The 18,341-nt window shown below is 38.0% G+C and overlaps 1 protein-coding gene across 1 annotated transcript in view; it reads right to left on the bottom strand.

Moving 5' to 3' along the window:
* SPTLC2 (serine palmitoyltransferase long chain base subunit 2) overlaps window positions 1-18,341 on the bottom strand; it is a 95,880-nt gene that overhangs the window by 34,519 nt on the left and 43,020 nt on the right. The window contains exons 6-9 of the mRNA XM_084891604.1: window positions 12,145-12,238; window positions 9,137-9,242; window positions 7,736-7,955; window positions 4,856-4,982 (exon numbers count right to left, since the gene is read on the bottom strand). Coding sequence (XP_084747730.1) covers window positions 4,856-4,982; window positions 7,736-7,955; window positions 9,137-9,242; window positions 12,145-12,238 — 547 coding nt within the window. The remainder of the gene's footprint in view (window positions 1-4,855; window positions 4,983-7,735; window positions 7,956-9,136; window positions 9,243-12,144; window positions 12,239-18,341) is intronic.

Here is an 18,341-nt window from a genome sequence, read left to right as displayed (position 1 = left end):
CTGACTTTCCAACAAGCATGATGACAGAAATGGACACACTTGCACGGCCTCAACTTCCTCTCCCTACTTTCTACATCTCCAGCCTTCTTGTGGCTACTTTTACATTGTCAAGATTTTTTATTTTACATCTGGTTTATAACCATAGCTAAACCTTGAATGCTTAGCTATAACTGGCCCTAAACACTAGGAACTAATTAAAAACAATATTATTTCACTACATTTGTGTTTAAACCAAAGAAAATTTCTCAAGTGTCAAGGCTAAGTGTATTCTCCTTTTTTAACACCCTAAAACTCAATTCATATTTTAGTTTTGACTTCATCTTAAATAAAAGAGTTGTTTTATATTTCATAGCTCATTAAGTATTATCATTACGAAACAACTATTTCAGATCCACTAACTCTGGTTACGGGGGCAAAAAGATAAAATTCATACCACGCCCACAGAGAGAGAATAGCAGCCACTAAATGTGAAGGACATATAGTGCCATAAATTCTATAGATCAACCGAAGGACTTGTATACATCCATATAAGTACAACCAATGGACATAAAACTCTGGGGAGGGAGGGTATGTACGGGAGGGAGGGAGGGGGGCAAAAAAAAAATCAATAAAATATATTAAAAAAAATAAAAATAAAAAAAATAAAAAATAAAATTCTACTATCTGACACAGGTCATGTCTTTGCTTGGAATAAAATAGATATTAATAGACAACCCTAAAATCAACTGAAGTGTTTAATGACAAGTATTTACATTTTAATTGAAATCTAACCTGCTTTGTAGTTACATGTAAGTCCTTTTTATAAAAAAACTAAGTTTAGCTTCTCTATCCTAATTTAATTTTTAATGTTTTTCCAAGAGTTAGTTTCCATATCTATATCATTAATGAGATACAGAATCTGCAAGTTAAAATGGAGCAAATGCTTTCCTGGCTCTGAAACCTAACTTATAAATGATTGCTTCTGGTTACAAGAGGACCTGGCTAAGATAGTAAAGGCCAATGTCACATTGGTCAGTATACATGAGGCTTCAATTCAGAAATAATCCTGAAAGAATGAATGATTAATGTTATCCTCTTTAGGTGACAGAATTCTTACCTTCTCAGAGTTTAAGAATATAATAAAGAACTAAATCATAGGTAACTAAGTCATAATTGCCTCTCTTCAAGGCACCAAAAGATTATTCATTTAATCATTCACCAAGAATTTACTGCATACCTACTATGTGCCAAACACAGCTCTAAACAGAAAAACAAAAGGTGGCCAAAACTGCCTATTTTCATTCTACTTGGGGAAGAGAGATAATAATTTTGAGAACAATGAAGTCAAACAATTATTGACTCTAAGGGTCTTGAAATAAGCACTATTTAAGATAGAAAGGAGCCCTGGCCAGTTTGGCTCAGTGAATAGAGTGTTGGTCTGTGGATTGAAGGGTTCTGGTTTTGATTCCAATCAAGTGCATAAACCTCAGTTGGAGGCTGGATCTCTAGCTCAGGTCACAGTGAGTGTGGAAAAGAACCAATCTGTGTGTCTCTCTCAAATCGATGTTTCTCTCTCTGTCTCTCCCCTCTCTTTCACTCTCTCAAAAAAAAAAAAAAAAAAAAAAAATCAATGGAAAGAATATCCTCTGTTGAGGATAAAAAAAAAAAAGAAGGAGCAAGACATGGGTCCCTGCCCTCAGAGAATTTATAATCTGATAGGGGGGGATGACGTATACTTTGAAAAAATTTAGTGAAGTGTTAGTCTCCTTTCATACATTCATCTTTGGTATAAACTCATACTTTCATACATAATACAATGAAATCCCTAGCCTATCTACTCTGACTGACCAGTGGGCTTTTAGTGTTTCTGCCCAATAATATTGCCTATTAACTGAAAGCTCATTTTTGGTGAAGTCTCCATCTTTCTATAACAGCATTATTCTAATATTTTATTACACTCATCCTTGTACTACCAAAAATGTGTCTGTTTTTGTATCAACCTAATACTTTTATAAGATAAGACTGCCCCCTGCTGGAACTTCTACACTCTGCACAGCCTCTATCCTCACTTCACTCACTCAACTCACCCAGTCAGTCATTCATCTACCTGTACTATTATGCTCTGGCCATAGTAGCCTCCTTGCTATTCCTAAACACAAAATAAAAGCATCAAACATTTTCATTACCTCAGGCCTCCACCTGAGGGCCTTCTATCCCTGGATTTTCAGGGCTAAAGCTTCCCCTCCTTCAAGTCCTTGCTAAAATCCTACCTTTTCAATGACCACCTTATTTAAAATTGCATACTGGGTCCCCAGAACCCCTGATTGCCCGTCTTCCTGGCTTACCTTTTTCCCAGAGTACTTACCACTGGCTAACACACAGCATGTGTTATGATTAATAAAACTTCAATTTTTCTATGCAGCACTAGTCTCTGGTACTAACAACTACTATCCCATGCATCCCTAATACTCCCCACATATATACTTCACTTAAATGATCTCTTTATATGCCTATTTCCTATGGATTCTAATTTACACAGTCTAACATGTAGTGAGATACTCAGCGTTTGTGAGATCGATGAAATGCCATGTACTGAACGCCAAAGATTAAATTTCTCTTAAAGCAGGCCATCCTATTATAAAATCACACTCAGGTAATTAATTGGAGATGCCTCTTTTCAAGGCCACTTTAAGACATAGTAAAGAGGTTCTTGCATGGTTCACAGCTCTTTTTCTACAAGGACAATAAAAAGATGCTTTCAGTGGTGCCATAAAAATAAACATTACCTTAATGCACTCAAATCTAAAATAAATTAGGCCAAATTAATTAAAATCAGTTAAAAGAAAAATGGTATCTAAGTCTACTTTTGGTTAGATTTTTATTATCCTGTATTTTGGCAGAGAAACAATGTAGGCAACAGAAGTTTGTCATACTAATTTAAAATTTTAGTGAGGAGGGTGGGAGCTGGGTGAAGGAGGGTAAAGGGGGACAAAATAACAGTGTCAAAAATGAAGAAAAGCTTTAGGGAGTAATTTTAAAAATATATTATTTAAAAGCTAGTAGTGGCAATTTTTTTAAAGGGCCATAAATTCTTTGACCCACCTCGCATTTGAGATGGAGTATTATTTCCCATGTCCTGCAATCTGGGTTGGCCTTAGTCACCTGCCCATTACAACAGATCGGAAAAGGTCACAAGGTTGCAGCAGGTTCCTTGGATCTCTTGTTTGCTGACGCATCCTCTCTGGATACCTTAGTCATCATGTTATGAACCAAAGCCACATGGTGAGGACATATGAAGGTGTTCTGGTCAAGAGCCTCAGCTGGGCCCAGCCTTCTAGTCACTCCAGCCCAGGTTAGACTCAAGCTTAAGCCCCAGATATTGTGGAGCAAAGATAAGCCATCCCTGACCGAATTCCTGACCCGCAGAATCTGTGAGCATAATAAGGTGGCTGTTGTTTCACGCCACTAAGCTTAGGGGGGGTTAGAGAGGCAATAGATAAACTGGAAAACAAATGATAACCCAAAGTCTATTTAATTACCATATTTCATTTTCTCACCACCTAGATTTCATTATTTAGTACAGATAATCACTTATCCTTATCTAGAGGTCATGCATCACACAAATTCACGCTCTGGGGTAGGGCAAATAAATTATCCAAAGTTAACTTTGATAATTGTTAGCCGCCCATTTTTTTAAATTGTCTAAAGCTGTCTGCTGAATCAATAAGGTTGATGCACCTATGTGTGCTAGCTATATAGATAGCTAGGTATATCTCAGATCAAAGCACACTATTTAAATAACACAATGTGGGGAGGAGAGAAGATAACGTTATGACTGTTGAGAGGGAGCTACGCTCAAGGCTCCATGTTATGTTCACAACATTATGAAATGTTTTTTCTCCAGGAATCAATTCATCAAATTGAAAACGATCAACACTTCAAAAATGTATTTCCAAAAACTCTCACTAGAGATAACAAGGATGTATCACAGATCAGAAGTAATATTAAGGTAAAATTATGACTTAAGAAAACAGATTTAAGTCAATCAAAATCAGACATATCACTTCTTTCTTGTTTTTCAATGCAAACCAAATTAATCTTACCACAGTGTTATTTAACTAAAAAGTCTAGAGCTCAAGGCTGAGAATGTGAGATCTTTTATGACAGTAAAAATTATTTTAGAAGCATTAAAAAAATGTACAATTAATGTATAGTTCTTTAATGAAAATACTTTTAAAAGTGAAAAAAACAAAACAAAAATCCACCTGTTCCCCTTTCACTGTAACTTTTTTGCAGTTAACACTGCCCCCTAGTGATACAGAATAAAAGTGAACTATTGAAAGCAAACGTCACACCTAATTGTTCATTTCAGTATTTTAAGTTAGGGCACCTAATCTACAAATTCCACCAAAGACAGAATAAACAAATTCAGGATGAACTATATTAGCTACTGTATGTTAAATTATAAATTCTTTTCAAGGCACCAAATCAAGGACACTAATTCATAAAAACAGCAGCTTTTAAACACCATGGGAATGAAATATCACTATATAGTGAATTCTATTTTCACATAAAATTGTGCACTTCAAGAAAGACCCTAAAGGCTTATTACCTGTGATTTATAAGGGTAGGGAGGATTGTTAGATTGAAGTCTCACCACCAACAGAGAATAAAATTCAACAGGAAGCAAGCCAGACTATTCTCATGGCATATGTATCAAACACTGAAGTGTCCATAGAAACCAAGGCCTCACAGACCTGCCAGCTTGCTGATTAGGGTACCTAGCTCATTTTAGGAAAAAAGCTCTACAACAAACCTGTTTGGTTGCTCAGTATTTACGGAGCCCAGGGCACTTTCTAAGGAAAGAACAACTCACCAAGGGTGGTGCCATCCTTCCCCATGATGCACTCCATCGAGGTGATGATCTGCTGCACAACAGGTGGTGACAGTGACGTGGCATACACTGCACTATGAGAATGTGTTCGCAGATAGTCTATCAGCTCCTGGGGAGTTCACAGAAGCAAGGCATCAGAGGCAATGTCTGAGTTCACTGGCAATGTCACTGCCTCCCTTCCTGGAGGAAGCAGGCTCCTCCTCCCTTCAGCACACTGGAATATGGACACTAATCTGAGAGGCAAGGGCAACCAACTGGGTTGGACACAGGGCAACGTCCTTACGCTTTGTTTTATATTTTAACCTGCCACACGGAATGAGGAACTAGTTTTAAAGAACCCCTCTAAATTTGGAAAGCGTTATTATTTAATGATATAAATAGATCTACAATGCAGAATTAAACAAGAAAGTGTTTAATTCCTTTTGGACAAGTGGTTTACTTGTAAGTATTACAGAAAATATCATCTACATCTTACCCCACATCTGCAAAGCCCTCCTTACACTCCTAAATCAGAGAAAGGCAACTCTCTAAATCATTTTAAAGGTATTCAATATCCTCCACACAGATATTTATAAAATTTTATTTGTCAGAAATTCACTGGGTCTTTCACAGAACACTAAAGCCTGCAATAAAGAATAAAGAAAAACCTTGTCTGTCAGATACAAGGTTTTCAAAGCAATCAGTTGTCTATCCCCAATCTTTGATGTCTTCTAACTCCACTAAGTCTTTAAACATTCACACAAAAAAGTTTATGTACCAGAATCAAGAAGACACATAATGTGGCTTTTTTTTTTTTTTACAGTGTATCACTTCAAAAATACGCAAAATTATGTAAAACCCACAATAAATATAATGTACCTAAAATATCTCCCAGAGTATTATTGTCTGTCCTCTGATTTAGCAATAAATCTCACCAAAAGGCAATCAATTTTCCAAAGTAGCCTGGTCCCATTAACAAAATTCAAGATAAAAAATCTACCAAACTTGACTACACCCACTGATAATGGATTTTCTCTAAAGGGCAATCAATTATTAAGTTTGGCTCAGTGGATAGAACGTCAGCCTGCGGACTGAAGGGTCCCAGGTTCGATTCCGGTCAAGGGCACGTACCTTGGTTGTGGGCACATTCCCATTGGGGGGTGTGCATGAGGCAGCTGATCGATGTTTCTCATCGATGTTTCTAACTATCTCTCTCCCTTCCTCTCTGTAAAAAATTAATAATATATATATATTTTTTAAAAGAGAAAGTCTATGTTTTAAAATTTCCAAAATATTAAAGAGGAATTAAAGAAATCTATGATTGCCTACTACTAGTATATGCCACATACAAATACTTAACACACACTGGTTTTTTCCCTAAAACTGCACTTTTTTAAAGTAACAGGGTTTGTTTTTTTTGTTTTGTTTGTTTTTTCTTAATCCTTACCTGAGGATATTTGTCCATTGATTTTTAAAGAGAGTGGAAGGGAAGGAGAGAGCAGAGAGAGAAAATCTGATGTGAGAGAGACACTTCAATTGGTTGCTGCGGAGCTCCGATCATGCCAGGGAGAATCAAACCTGCAACCTTGTCTGGAATCAAACCTGGGACCCTTCAGTCTGCAGGCCGACACTATGTCCACTGAGCCAAACTGGCCAGGGCAAAGTAACAGTTTTAATGAGATGTAATTCCTATATGATAGTATTCCCCTTTTAAAAGTGTACAATTCAGTGTTTTTTAGTATATTCACAGAACTATACAACTTTCATCACTACCTAATTTTAGAACATTTTCATTACCTCAAAAAGAAACCTCACACCCATTAGCAGCCACTTTCCACCTCCCCCAGCTCCTCAACCCCTAGCAACCACCAACCTACTTTCTATCTCTATGATCTGCCTATTCTAGATAAAGCATATTGAAGAAATAATATAATGTGTGACCTATTGTGACTTCCTTCTTTAACTTAACATAAGGTTCATCCATATTGCAGCATGGACATACATTATTATTTCTTAAACCCTTACTACAATCTTATAAGCCAGCATATTTATCTCTGTTTTACTGATAAGGAAACTGAAAAGTTAAATGCTCTGACCAAGGTCTCACAAAGTTAACCCTTTGCACTCCACTGTCCCCTCTCAGGGGACATCGGAATTCTAGCATATCACTCGGATGTCCCCTCTCAGGGGACATTGCAGTTTATTAGTGATTACGGGTTACTGAGTTATTTCAACGCACAGTAGCGTCGAGTAGCTGGTAGCCAATGTCCAGAATGGTTCGGAGTGCAAAGGATTAAATAATCAAACCCAGACCTCTGTCTCCATGGTTCAAACATTTCTACCATGCCACACACCTCGAATGCCTTAAGTCAGTATATGATTTTTAAATTGAAAACACAAAACACACACACATACACAAACCCACAAAACAAAAAACAAAGCCTTATAATACACCAGAACTAATGAAATAATCTTTTTTTCTTCCTGACTTTATGTTCACCTAAGAGAACTTGTATTTTATTCCCATCGGCTCCCATGACAACCCCACTACTCGAAACTGTGAGCACAACTCAAACCCAGCAAGAGTGTGGCGAACAGGCAGCACCACTGTGTGTTCTTTCATACAAGAGGGTATTCTATATCTCAAACCAGCATGTAGTTTAGAACGAAGCTCAAAGAAGAAAACAACAAACAATGAACAGAACCAGCCTTCAATGCCTCAGTCACTCACCAGGCAGCTGAAGTGTGAACTCGCTGGCACCATGAGCCTAAGCCACAAATTCAGGATCTCCGCACCCAGTTTGGAAGCTATTAGATGTGACTTAGCAAACATAGAAGTCAGTGCCTTTATTCTTAACTGCTCAATAATCACAGCCCATTTACCTTCTTCCCACCAATGTATCCTCCAGAAGCACCAAAGCTCTTGGTAAATGTTCCCATCATAATGTCCACATCCTCAGGATCCAGGCCAAAGTAATCTACCACACCTCGCCCCGCAGGGCCCAGAGCCCCAATGCTGTGGGCTTCATCAAGATACAGGTATGCCTTGTATTTCTTCTTAAGGGCAATCACCTCAGGAAGGCGAACAATGGATCCCTCCATGCTGGCAAAAGAGAGTAAAACAATACATACACTGAGACTTCTTAACTCTCAAAATTAGGAGCGGGCCACTTCATTAATTTCTGATTTTATTGCTTTTTGAAATAATCTAACAACTCTGTCGGTGGTTTTAAACTGGCAAATTCAAATGATGCCATGGCTAAACGATCTTTTATTTTTTAATATATTTTATTGTTTGTTTTTTTACAGAGAGTAAGAGAGAGGGATAGAGAGTTAGAAACATCAATGAGAGAGAATCATTGATCAGCTGCCTCTTGTACACACCCCATTGAGGATGTGCCCGCAACCAAGGTACATGCCCTTGACTGGAATCAAACCTGGGACCCTTCAGTCCGCAGGCTGATGCTCTATCCACTGAGCCAAACCGGTTTCGGCGGCTAGAAGATCTTTTAAAACAAGTATCAGAACACAATTAATCTTAATTCACTACAGAGGAATAAAAGTCACAGCAGATTCTTCTAAAGCTTATAATTATAGTCAACATTAGACTCTGCATCACATAGGTATGCAATTAAAATTCTACAGAAAGAATTAAAAAACATTAGGAGGTAAGAAAATAAGTGAAAGGGCTGCAAACAGATAAAATAAAAATTTCTTAACGTTAAAATCTGTATAACTTGTTTTGACATATTAGAAAACGTATTTTAATTATTGACCTATAAACAAATTCCCTCTACAAACAGAAAAACAAAGGATCCAAATAGAAGGGATATTTGAGGATCATGTAGCATGATGGAAAGATTAAAAGCCAGACAAAAAGGCTTCTGTCCCAGAGCTAACTCTGCTTCCAGGTAATTTAGCAAGTCAGAAACACTGTCTCCTTAGTTTCCAGAGTAGTCTAATTAGTGTTCCTTGAAAATGAAGTGAGGCCCTGACCGGTTTGGCTCGGTGGATAGAGCGTCTGCCTGCGGACTGAAAAATCCCAGGTTCAATTCCGGTCAAGGGCATGTGCCTTGGTTGCGGGCACATCCCTGGTGGGAGGTGTGCAGGAGGCAGCTGATCAATGTTTCTCATTCATTGATGTTTCTGACTCCCTCTCCCTCTCCCTTCCTCTCTGTAAAAAATCAATAATAAATATATAATAAAGAAAATGAAGTGAGGCTGAAAAATTCTAAGACTTCATGGAGCCAAATCAGAAAGATTAGAATCATAAAGCAGGATTACCTATATATTCCCTCCACAAGGATTAGAATCTTCTTCCAGGGTCTTCGTGTCCGAGGCTGACCACAAACAATAGCATCTTTCAATAGCTTCTCTAGGCTCTGCATGTCTATAGCACACACAAAAATATGTCAGCATAAAGTACCTTCTTCTTTCCTAACTTTATTCCAGAAATGAAAATAAACATTTCTTATTTAGGAAGAGTGTCTTGGACAGCAAAGGACATTAACAAAGTCAGAACAGGGCAGAAAAAGATGGGGCAAAATGAGTGAGCTACTGCTATCTTTAATTAAAATCTCACCTGAAATGCAACAAATGTTCAAAGTCACAGAAACTCAACAAACGACTATGGCACAGTTGAGTCAGGTTGTTAGCAGGCTTATGAAATGACCAATGTTTCATGTTAAATACCTGGCCATTCAGTTAGCTTTTTTTTTATACTTATAAAGTCAACTGTATCTTTAATCTTAATGAGTCATTCAGAAATAATGCATTAGAAGACTGAGCAAGACTATGAAAACCACTATAAATATATACACCTTCTAAAAATCATATATGGGGAAAAACTTCAAAGTACATGCCCATTTCCTTTCACAGAAGATATACTTGATAAATGCTTGTTAAATAACTTTATCTTAGTAGTGGGTTAAAAATACAATAGCCTGGTTAATGCTATAGAATAAATCCCTAAATGTATGAGTATGTGTTAAGCAAGCTTGGCAATCAGTTGAGATTGTTTCTGTTTGATTTGATCTGCTCTCTGTACACAACCAGTTCTTATGGCTCTATTGGTTAGAAGATGGTTAAAAGGTCTAGAAAACAACATGGCTAGTACTAACACTAATGAGGGTCATAATTTTCCTGTTAAAGATAAATGTTTTGAAGACCATTTTTGCGCCACTATCGACTTCATATTTAAATTTGTTTGCCCTGAAGCACTGCCCTTAAGAAACCCCCGCTCAAAAAAAAAAAAAAAAAAAAAAAAAAACCTAAAAAAAACTGCAGTATATTTAACAAGGGTGGGAGACATGCCATCAAAAAATCTGATTTTATAGTCTTTATTGCTCCTCACTGCAGGAGGGCATTAAAAGGTACATGATTTTGCTCTTTTCATAGAAAGGACTAAGTAGAAAAGAGAAATAATAAAAACACCACAAACACAGAGAAAATGGCCATAGACTGTGTTGCGTTGACACCTTCAGTTATTCATAAGAACACAATCTGTCTGCTACCTGACCCAGAGACAGGAGATGCTATCCCGGAAATGTTGAAGCGTCTAATCCTGCTGCAGAGGGCAGCATCTGGCAATCAGCAAAAGCCAGTAAAAATGTAGTCATTGTTTTAGTTTCCTCTGTTTACATACAGAAAAGAGTAGAAAAAATAAATACTGATTCAAAATTTTAGATGAAAGGAAATATCTGTAGTAGAATGCTTAAGCATATTATCAACTTGGGGGGGGGGGCGGAATCTAGTATCCATTTGAAAATGGCCAATTTACAAAGAAAATAAGAGAATAACCTTATTATCTTAGAATATGGAAGGCATTAACACAAAATGCAAGTTGTAAGACAATAAATGTGACAACATAAGCATTTTAATAAGTCTACAGAGCAAGAAACTAAAAACAAAGTTAAAAGTAACATAAAAAATAAGGCAACATTGCCAAATCCAGTTTGGCTCAGTGGATAAAGCCTCAGCCTGCGGACTGAGAGGTCCCGGGTTCGATTCCCGTTAGGGGCATGTACCTTGATTGTGGGCACATCCCCAGTAGGGGGTGTGCAGGAGGCAGCTGATCAATGTTTCTCTATCATCGATGTTTCTAACTCTCTGTCTCTCTCCCTTCCTCTCTGTAAAAAAATCAATAAAATATATTTAAAAAATAATAATGTAACATCAAAGAAAATAGGAAGGGCTCTTACAATCAGTAAAAAAGAGAAACCATTTGAAAATGGCCAATTTACAAAGAAATTCAAACACAATACTGTATTCAAAGTTGCTTGACACCTAGTAATTAAAGAAATAAAATTAACATGTTGTTGATTATTGGAGAAGGGAAGTTTTAAAATGTTTCATAATGGCCTAGGCTGGCGTGAGTCACTGTCATGTTGCTGAGTAAAAGTCTGCTTGGAGGCAATTTGGAAAAGTACAAAAATATTTGTGCCCTTTTAACCAGGCATTCTAAGACTGCTAGGAATTCATCCTAAGGCACTAATCACACCATTGAGCAAAAATGTGGGTAACAGGTAGTACCACTTCTAGTAGAAAATTTTAGAAACAACCTCGATGTCCAAACTGAGAGACAATCTGAATCAGGGCGCTTCTAGCACTGCCTGCCACCCTGACATTAGGGGAGGAGGAGAATCACATGTATTGCCAAAGTTCACGATGTGTTGTAAGAAAAGAGCAGGTTCCACAGTGGTGTTTAATAAGCCCCATTTACATAAAGCAAAATGCTATTTGCATCATTCTTATTGTAAAACATTTCAGATAAGACAAAGACAAAAGGCAGGAAGTTATTACCATCTCTAACCTTCCAATTAGGAGCACAGACCTACTATATTGGTGTATATTCTTCTAGACTCGTTTGTACGCGTACTCACTTTGGTGAAAGATGATATTAAAAATAGAGTTGGTAATCTTTCTTCTCTACATGTTTTAACTACAAAAGTTATGTATTTTTATTGCAAATAATTATTGTAATAATACATAAAGATATTTCCATTTAGGAAGTTAAGGCTTTCAAAGGGAGAAGGGAGGGTGGGAGGGAGAGAGATTTGTTGTTCCACTTATTTATTCATTCATTGGTTGATTCTTGTATGTGCCCTGACTGGAGAATCAAACCCACAACCTTGGTGTATTGGAATGACACTCTAACCAACTAAGCTATCCGGCCAGGGCTCAGAAAAAAACTTTTTAAATGTTGCTATCTTCATTTATATTTCCTATTATTAATATACCACTGCCACTAATCCAAAGAATACCAAACACTAAGGCCTCCACAACAAACTCACTGTTGTGTTTGAAGACTCGAATGGTTGCTCCTGACAGCCGGGCTCCCAGAACCAGTGACGCATGGTTCAGTTCATCACTCAGAATCAAGCAACCCTGCAAAACCACAAGCACAGGAAGTAAGAAGCTGGCGTGGAGGCGGGGGAGGTTTCATTACACAAAAGACCAAATGCTAAAATCATTAATAATATTTATATCCTATTAAGGAAAGCTTGTAAAAGCAAACTATCAAATTCAAGAAGGAAAAAAAGTATAGTTGGTTGGTTTGTTTTATAAATATATTTTATTGATTTTTTACAGAAAGGAAGGGAGAGGGATAGAGAGTTAGAAACATCGATGAGAGAGAGACATCGATCAGCCGCCTCCTACACACCCCCCACAAATGATGTGCCCGCAACCAAGGTACATGCCCCTGACCGGAATCGAACCCGGACCGACGCTCTATCCACTGAGCCAAACTGGTTTTGGCTAGTTGGTTTTTTTACAAAATTAATTTAGAAGTAGATGCAAAATTCTAGCCTTTTAATTTAATTTCTTCATTCCTAAGATGGACATAAATATCCAGATATATAGCAATAGATTTTTTTATTTATATCTAAAATCTGATATACGTATCAGATAGTCTTCATAGTTTCAGTTATGTTGGTCTGATATCATTTCATGAGTTTGGTATGATGTACTATTTGAGTCATGGAAGAAGTATGTGGGGGAGAAGGCAGCTGAGGGAGTAATGCTTGTGGAAACAGTGCATTCTTCTTCCCGCTCCTAACCATCCAGAGTTCAATGACAACCCCACTTATTAGTCTACTAGAGGCTCAATGCACGAAATTCAAGCAAGGGGAGGCCCTCGCAGTCACCCTGGCTGCTGCCTCAGCCCTCACAGCCCCAGCTTCGTCCTGAAGGTTGTTCTGCTGTTCAGTCTAATTAGCATATTACATAGGATTCCCAAAATGACATGGAGTATAGGCTTAGTTTTGCCCTTACAATCTCTGAACAAGTTTTTCTTTAAATCCATGTAAACATGGGTTTCTGTTAAGGCAACAAGATACATCTGAAGCTCTCAGAATTTTTATTTCTTTCCTAGTTCTTACTCTTCCACATCTCATGCAGGTTCCAACCTATAAAGTCTGAACTCAGAAACAGGTTCTTCTCTGTCAACAATGGCCTTCAAAATATCCGATTAGATGAAAAAAGTAAGGAGCAGAAAGTGTCAGTGTGTTCCCAAATAAAAGGAAAAGTATTCCTGGCTGGATACTTAAGAACTTGCAATAGCAGTCGTCTGCCTGAAATTTTTACTGTATGTAAAGTTTTCATTATTAAGATTTTAAAAAGCTCCCTCATTAAAAATGTGCAGATTAAAAATAAAGAGAAGTAGAGTTGGAATTATCCATATGGACTAATAGTTTTTAAAATTTATAAATATACACATGCACACTAATCAATATGCTTATGCATGAGTTAGTATACATGTTTTTATTTTTCTAACTCTATCCATTGAGAGGCAGATACCCCAGTAGCAATAAACATACCAAAACTTGGTTTCTAAATATAATCCTCCAATATAAAGTATCAGGACTCAATGAAGAACTTACTGGTTGACCCCAAGGTTAGGATAGGTTAAAAAAAAAAAAAAAAGCCTGGGGCATCTTGTTATGCTACAAAGAAAGTGCTTTAGGAAAAAAACAAACAAAACAAAAAAAACGGGGCATATTCAAAGGGCATAGGAGCCCACCTGAAAGATCACCTAATGGCCAAAACTGGATCAACTTGAGCAAAAAAGTTAAAAGTAATCATGTTGAACCCAAATGATAAAATATTCATGAACCCATCTTACTAATACAAGCTTAGGTGGTCCTCACACCATCATGCCGTCACAAGATGCCCTCACGCTGTCACAAGATGGCCGTGTGCACAATGGAGACGGGGTTCCCATGGCCCTGCACCCACCGCGGAAGTGGAACCCCTGACTCCAACCTACCTCTTTGGGGCTATCAATCGCGGGGCTTCCACACTGAAAGGGCACAGGCCAGACTGGGGGACCCCCCCGCCCCACTTAGAGTGCATGAATTTCATGCACCAGGCCTCTAGTACTGATATAAATAAATAGGAGAGAAGCAACAACTCTTCCTTCAGAAGAGTCAAGGTAGGAAGGACAAGAACTCAATGCAATGAAGATACTCAATTGGATATTGGAACAGGAAAATGGTTATCAGTGGGAAAACTGTTGAAACTGAAAAAAGTTCTATTTTTTAGTTAGTAGTATTGAATCAAGATTAGTTTTTTAGGTTTGGTAAATGCTCTACTGTTATGTAAGATATTAACATACTGGGAGGCTGAATGAAAAGTACCCAGGAACTCTCTATACTAGGGGTGTCGAACTCAATCAGAGAAAGGGCCAAAATCTAAAATCCAGCCAAAATCGCGGGCTGAATGGTTTACTGAACAGTCATAAACTGACAATGTCATAAACTGACAGCGGAGTGCAGTGATGACAGCGCGGTGCGGGCCACATTGCAAGGCCTGGCTGGCCGGATTTGGCCAGCAGGCCTTGTGTTTGACACATGTGCTCTATACTCTCTTGTAACTCTTCTGTAAATCTAAATTTATCTTTGAAAAAAAAGTGTTAAAATTGAAAAAAATGAGAAAAACTAGGGGGGAAAAATGGAAAGGCTGAATTCCTCTTCTGCAAATCTTTAAATCCTTTCCTTAACCACTCTTGGCATTCCACTGCACCTTAAAAAGGATGCAATTTTCTTTTCCCATCTAATTTTTTTCCAAAATTGCAAATATAATTATGTTCTTTTTGTCATCTCCTTTTTAGATAGCCTAATTCACTATTTCTGTGTACCAACCTATTTTCCCTTCTAATATACTAGGAGGGTCTATTATGTCATTTGTGCAAAAATAAAAATTAAATGCCAGCAGTTATCATCTAAATGCTTAATATGGTTTCAGGCACTATGTTAAGGGTTGTAATCACATTGTTATTTTTAATCCTCACAACAATCTGTGAGATAAGAACTATTATTATTATCCCCACTTTACCATATGAAAACAAAGAGTTACAATCTTGCCCAAGGTCATAACTTATACTCATACAAAGCTTTTGCTTTTAGGATACATGCTCTTAGTTAATATACTGTCTGCCTCTGACTTAATGCTGAATAATTGATCACCTCCCATAGAAATGTAATATAAGTCTTAAAGAAAGAGTAAAACTGGAGTAGTTGTGAAGGAGAAACCAAGATGGTGGCATAGGTAAATACCTGAACTTGCTGCCTTGCAAAACTATAACTAAAAGATAAAACGGACATCATCCAGAACCACAGGAAGGCTGGCTAAGTGGAAAGTCTACAACTAGAAGGAAATAGAAAAGCACACTGAGACTCAGAGGAGCTGCAGAAGTAAAGTGCAGAGGTATAGAGGCGCGCACATGGAAAGGGCTGGCAGCTGAGTACTCGGCTGTCTTTTTCAATCCAAAGGAAGACACAAGCTCCCGACTGCTCTGAACTCCAGTTCTGAGCAAGACTCTGGGGACCCAGACTCATACAGGGAGAAAATGGACTGCCTGGCATTGGGTGGAACTCAAGGGCAGCTTTCTCTCAGAGGTGCTTGCAGTGATTATCTCAGGAAACTGAGACCCAGGGGCCTCTTAGGGCAGGGCTGATGGGAAGCAATTGCTGTTTGCTCCGCCCTGAGACCCCACCCCACCCAACCTGTGTGCAGAGGCTTTTGCATATGAATGGCCTGATCCTTTGAAATCTAAAATTACCTAATAAACTACAGCTGAGACAGAGAGACCCAGAACATACAAAAGAAGGCCTAAGGCCCCACAACAGCTTGCATTGTTTCACAGCTGGGGCTCATCTGGGCACCTCCAAACCCCAAACAAAGAAGAGGAATCTGCAGATCTCTCCATTGTGCCTGCTGAGTGACCTCAGGCAGTGGCTGACTTTGCACCTCCTTGGAGATCCAAGAGCCAGTGTACCCAGTGGTCAGAGTGGGACCATCCAGAATACAACTCCTCAGATCCATATGGGACACACCCAGGGGCAGACTCAGTGAGCACCAAAGCCCCACTGAAGCAAGTCTTGCCTCATAAGGGTATCTCCAGCACAGAAGTGCTCCCATTGTAGACACAGCTGATCCTCACAGACAATTGGCCTGGAGGTCAATTCCTCCCAGTGATACCAACAATAATCAAGGCTTAACTACAACAAGACTGTGCATACTGCCCACAAAGGGGTGCACCAAGAGTGTCCACATCAGGTAACTGGGGAGGCTGAGCCACTGGGCCCAATAGGACACCTAGCACACAAAGCCACTCTATCAACACAGAGAAGCAGCCAAAATGCAGATACACAGAAACGGGCCACAAATGAAAGAAATTGGATATAGAGTTCAAAACCATGGCTTTTTATAAGAATTTTCTAGAATCTGCTGATAAATTTAGTGAGAGCCTTGAGGATATAAAAAAGGATCTATTATAAATTAGGCATACACTGACTGAAATAAAGAATAATATACAGAAATCCAACAGCAGACTAGAGGATCGCAAGAATCAAGTAAAAGATTTGAAATACAAAGAAGCAAAAACACCCAACTGGAAAAGAAAAAAAATACAAAAATATGAAGATAGTGTAAGGAACCTCTGGGACAACTTCAAGTATACCAACATCCAAATTATGGGGGTGCCAGAAGAAGAGAGAGAGCAAGATATTGAAAACCTATTTGAAGAAATGACAGAAAACTTTCCCCACCTGGTGAAAGAAATAGACTTATAAGTCCAGGAAGCACAGAGAACCCCAAACAAAAGGAATGCAAAGAGGACCACACCAAAACGCATCATAATTAAAATGCCAAGAGCAAAAGACAAAGAGAGAATCTTACAAACAGCAAGAGAAAAACAGTTAGTTACCTACAAGGGAGCACCCATACGATTATCAGCTGATTTCTCAACAGAAACTATGCAGGCTAGACGGGAGTGGCAAGAACCTACAACCAAGATTACTCTACCCAGCAAAGCTGTCATTCAGAACTGAAGGGTAGATAAAGAGCTTCACAGACAAAAAAAAAAACAAAAAAACAAAAAAAACTAAAGGAGTTCATCACCACCAAACCAGGATTAAATGAAATGCTGAAGGATATTCTTTAAGAAAAAGAAAAAGGTAAAGATAAAAATTATGAACAACAAATACATTATCTATCAACAAGTGAATCTAAAAATAAAGTGAATAAAAAATCTGACGTACAGAATAAACTGGTGAATATAATAGAATTGGGGAATAGAAAGGGAGTGTACTGACAATCCTCAGCGGGAAAGGGGTGTGGGGAGTGCAGGCAGAGACTGGACAAAAATCATACACCTAAGGATGAGAACTGTGGGGGTGGAGGGTAAGAGCATGGGGTGTGATGGGAACTGGGTGGAGGGATCTATGGGGCGGGGGAAGAGGAACAAATGTAATAATCTGAACAATAAAGATTTTTTTAAAAGAAAACTGGAGTAGTTGTTGCCTTGAATAGATTAAAATACATTTCATAACATTTCAACTATATTTGATTTATACAATAAATATTTAAGGAAGTATCTTCCATGTCTGTATATAAGACATCTAATTCTAGATAGTAATTATTAGTTTGTGAGCACACAGGAGAAGCAAAATGAAATTATTTAACCCTTTAGTGTAAAAAATTCTATGAAATTCCAAATAAGAATATAAAGTTTATGATACCAAAATGTACTATAATCAATGAATCATACATTTATTTTTTTCTCAAGAAATTTGTCCATTGCCATAACTGATTTGGCTCAATGCCTGCGGACTGAAGGTTCCCAGGTTTGAGTCTGGTCAAGGGCACATGCCTGGGTTACGGGTTTGATCCCCAGTAGGGGGAGTGCAGGAGGCAGCCACTCAATGATTCTCTCTCATCATTGATGTTTATCTCTCTCTCTCCCTTTTCCTTTCTCTCTAAAATCAGTAAAATATATTTAAAAAGAAATTTGTCCATTGTAGCTAAGTTGTTGAATTTATCAGCATGAAGTTGTTCTTAATATTTCCTTATATCCTTTTAATGTCCATAGGATATGTAGTGAAGTAGCCTCTTTTATGCCTACTACTAGTAATTTTTGTCTTCTCTCTTTTTTATCCTGACCAGTCTGGCTAGAGATCTATCAATTGCATTCATTTTCTCAAAGAAT

This window comes from Pipistrellus hanaki, assembly GCF_964339955.1.
Source record: "Pipistrellus hanaki genome assembly, chromosome: 1".
Classification (NCBI taxonomy): Eukaryota; Metazoa; Chordata; class Mammalia; order Chiroptera; family Vespertilionidae; genus Pipistrellus; species Pipistrellus hanaki.
The sequence above is the reverse complement of the archived record's forward strand: the minus strand, read 5'-3'. Positions and strand labels throughout refer to the sequence as shown.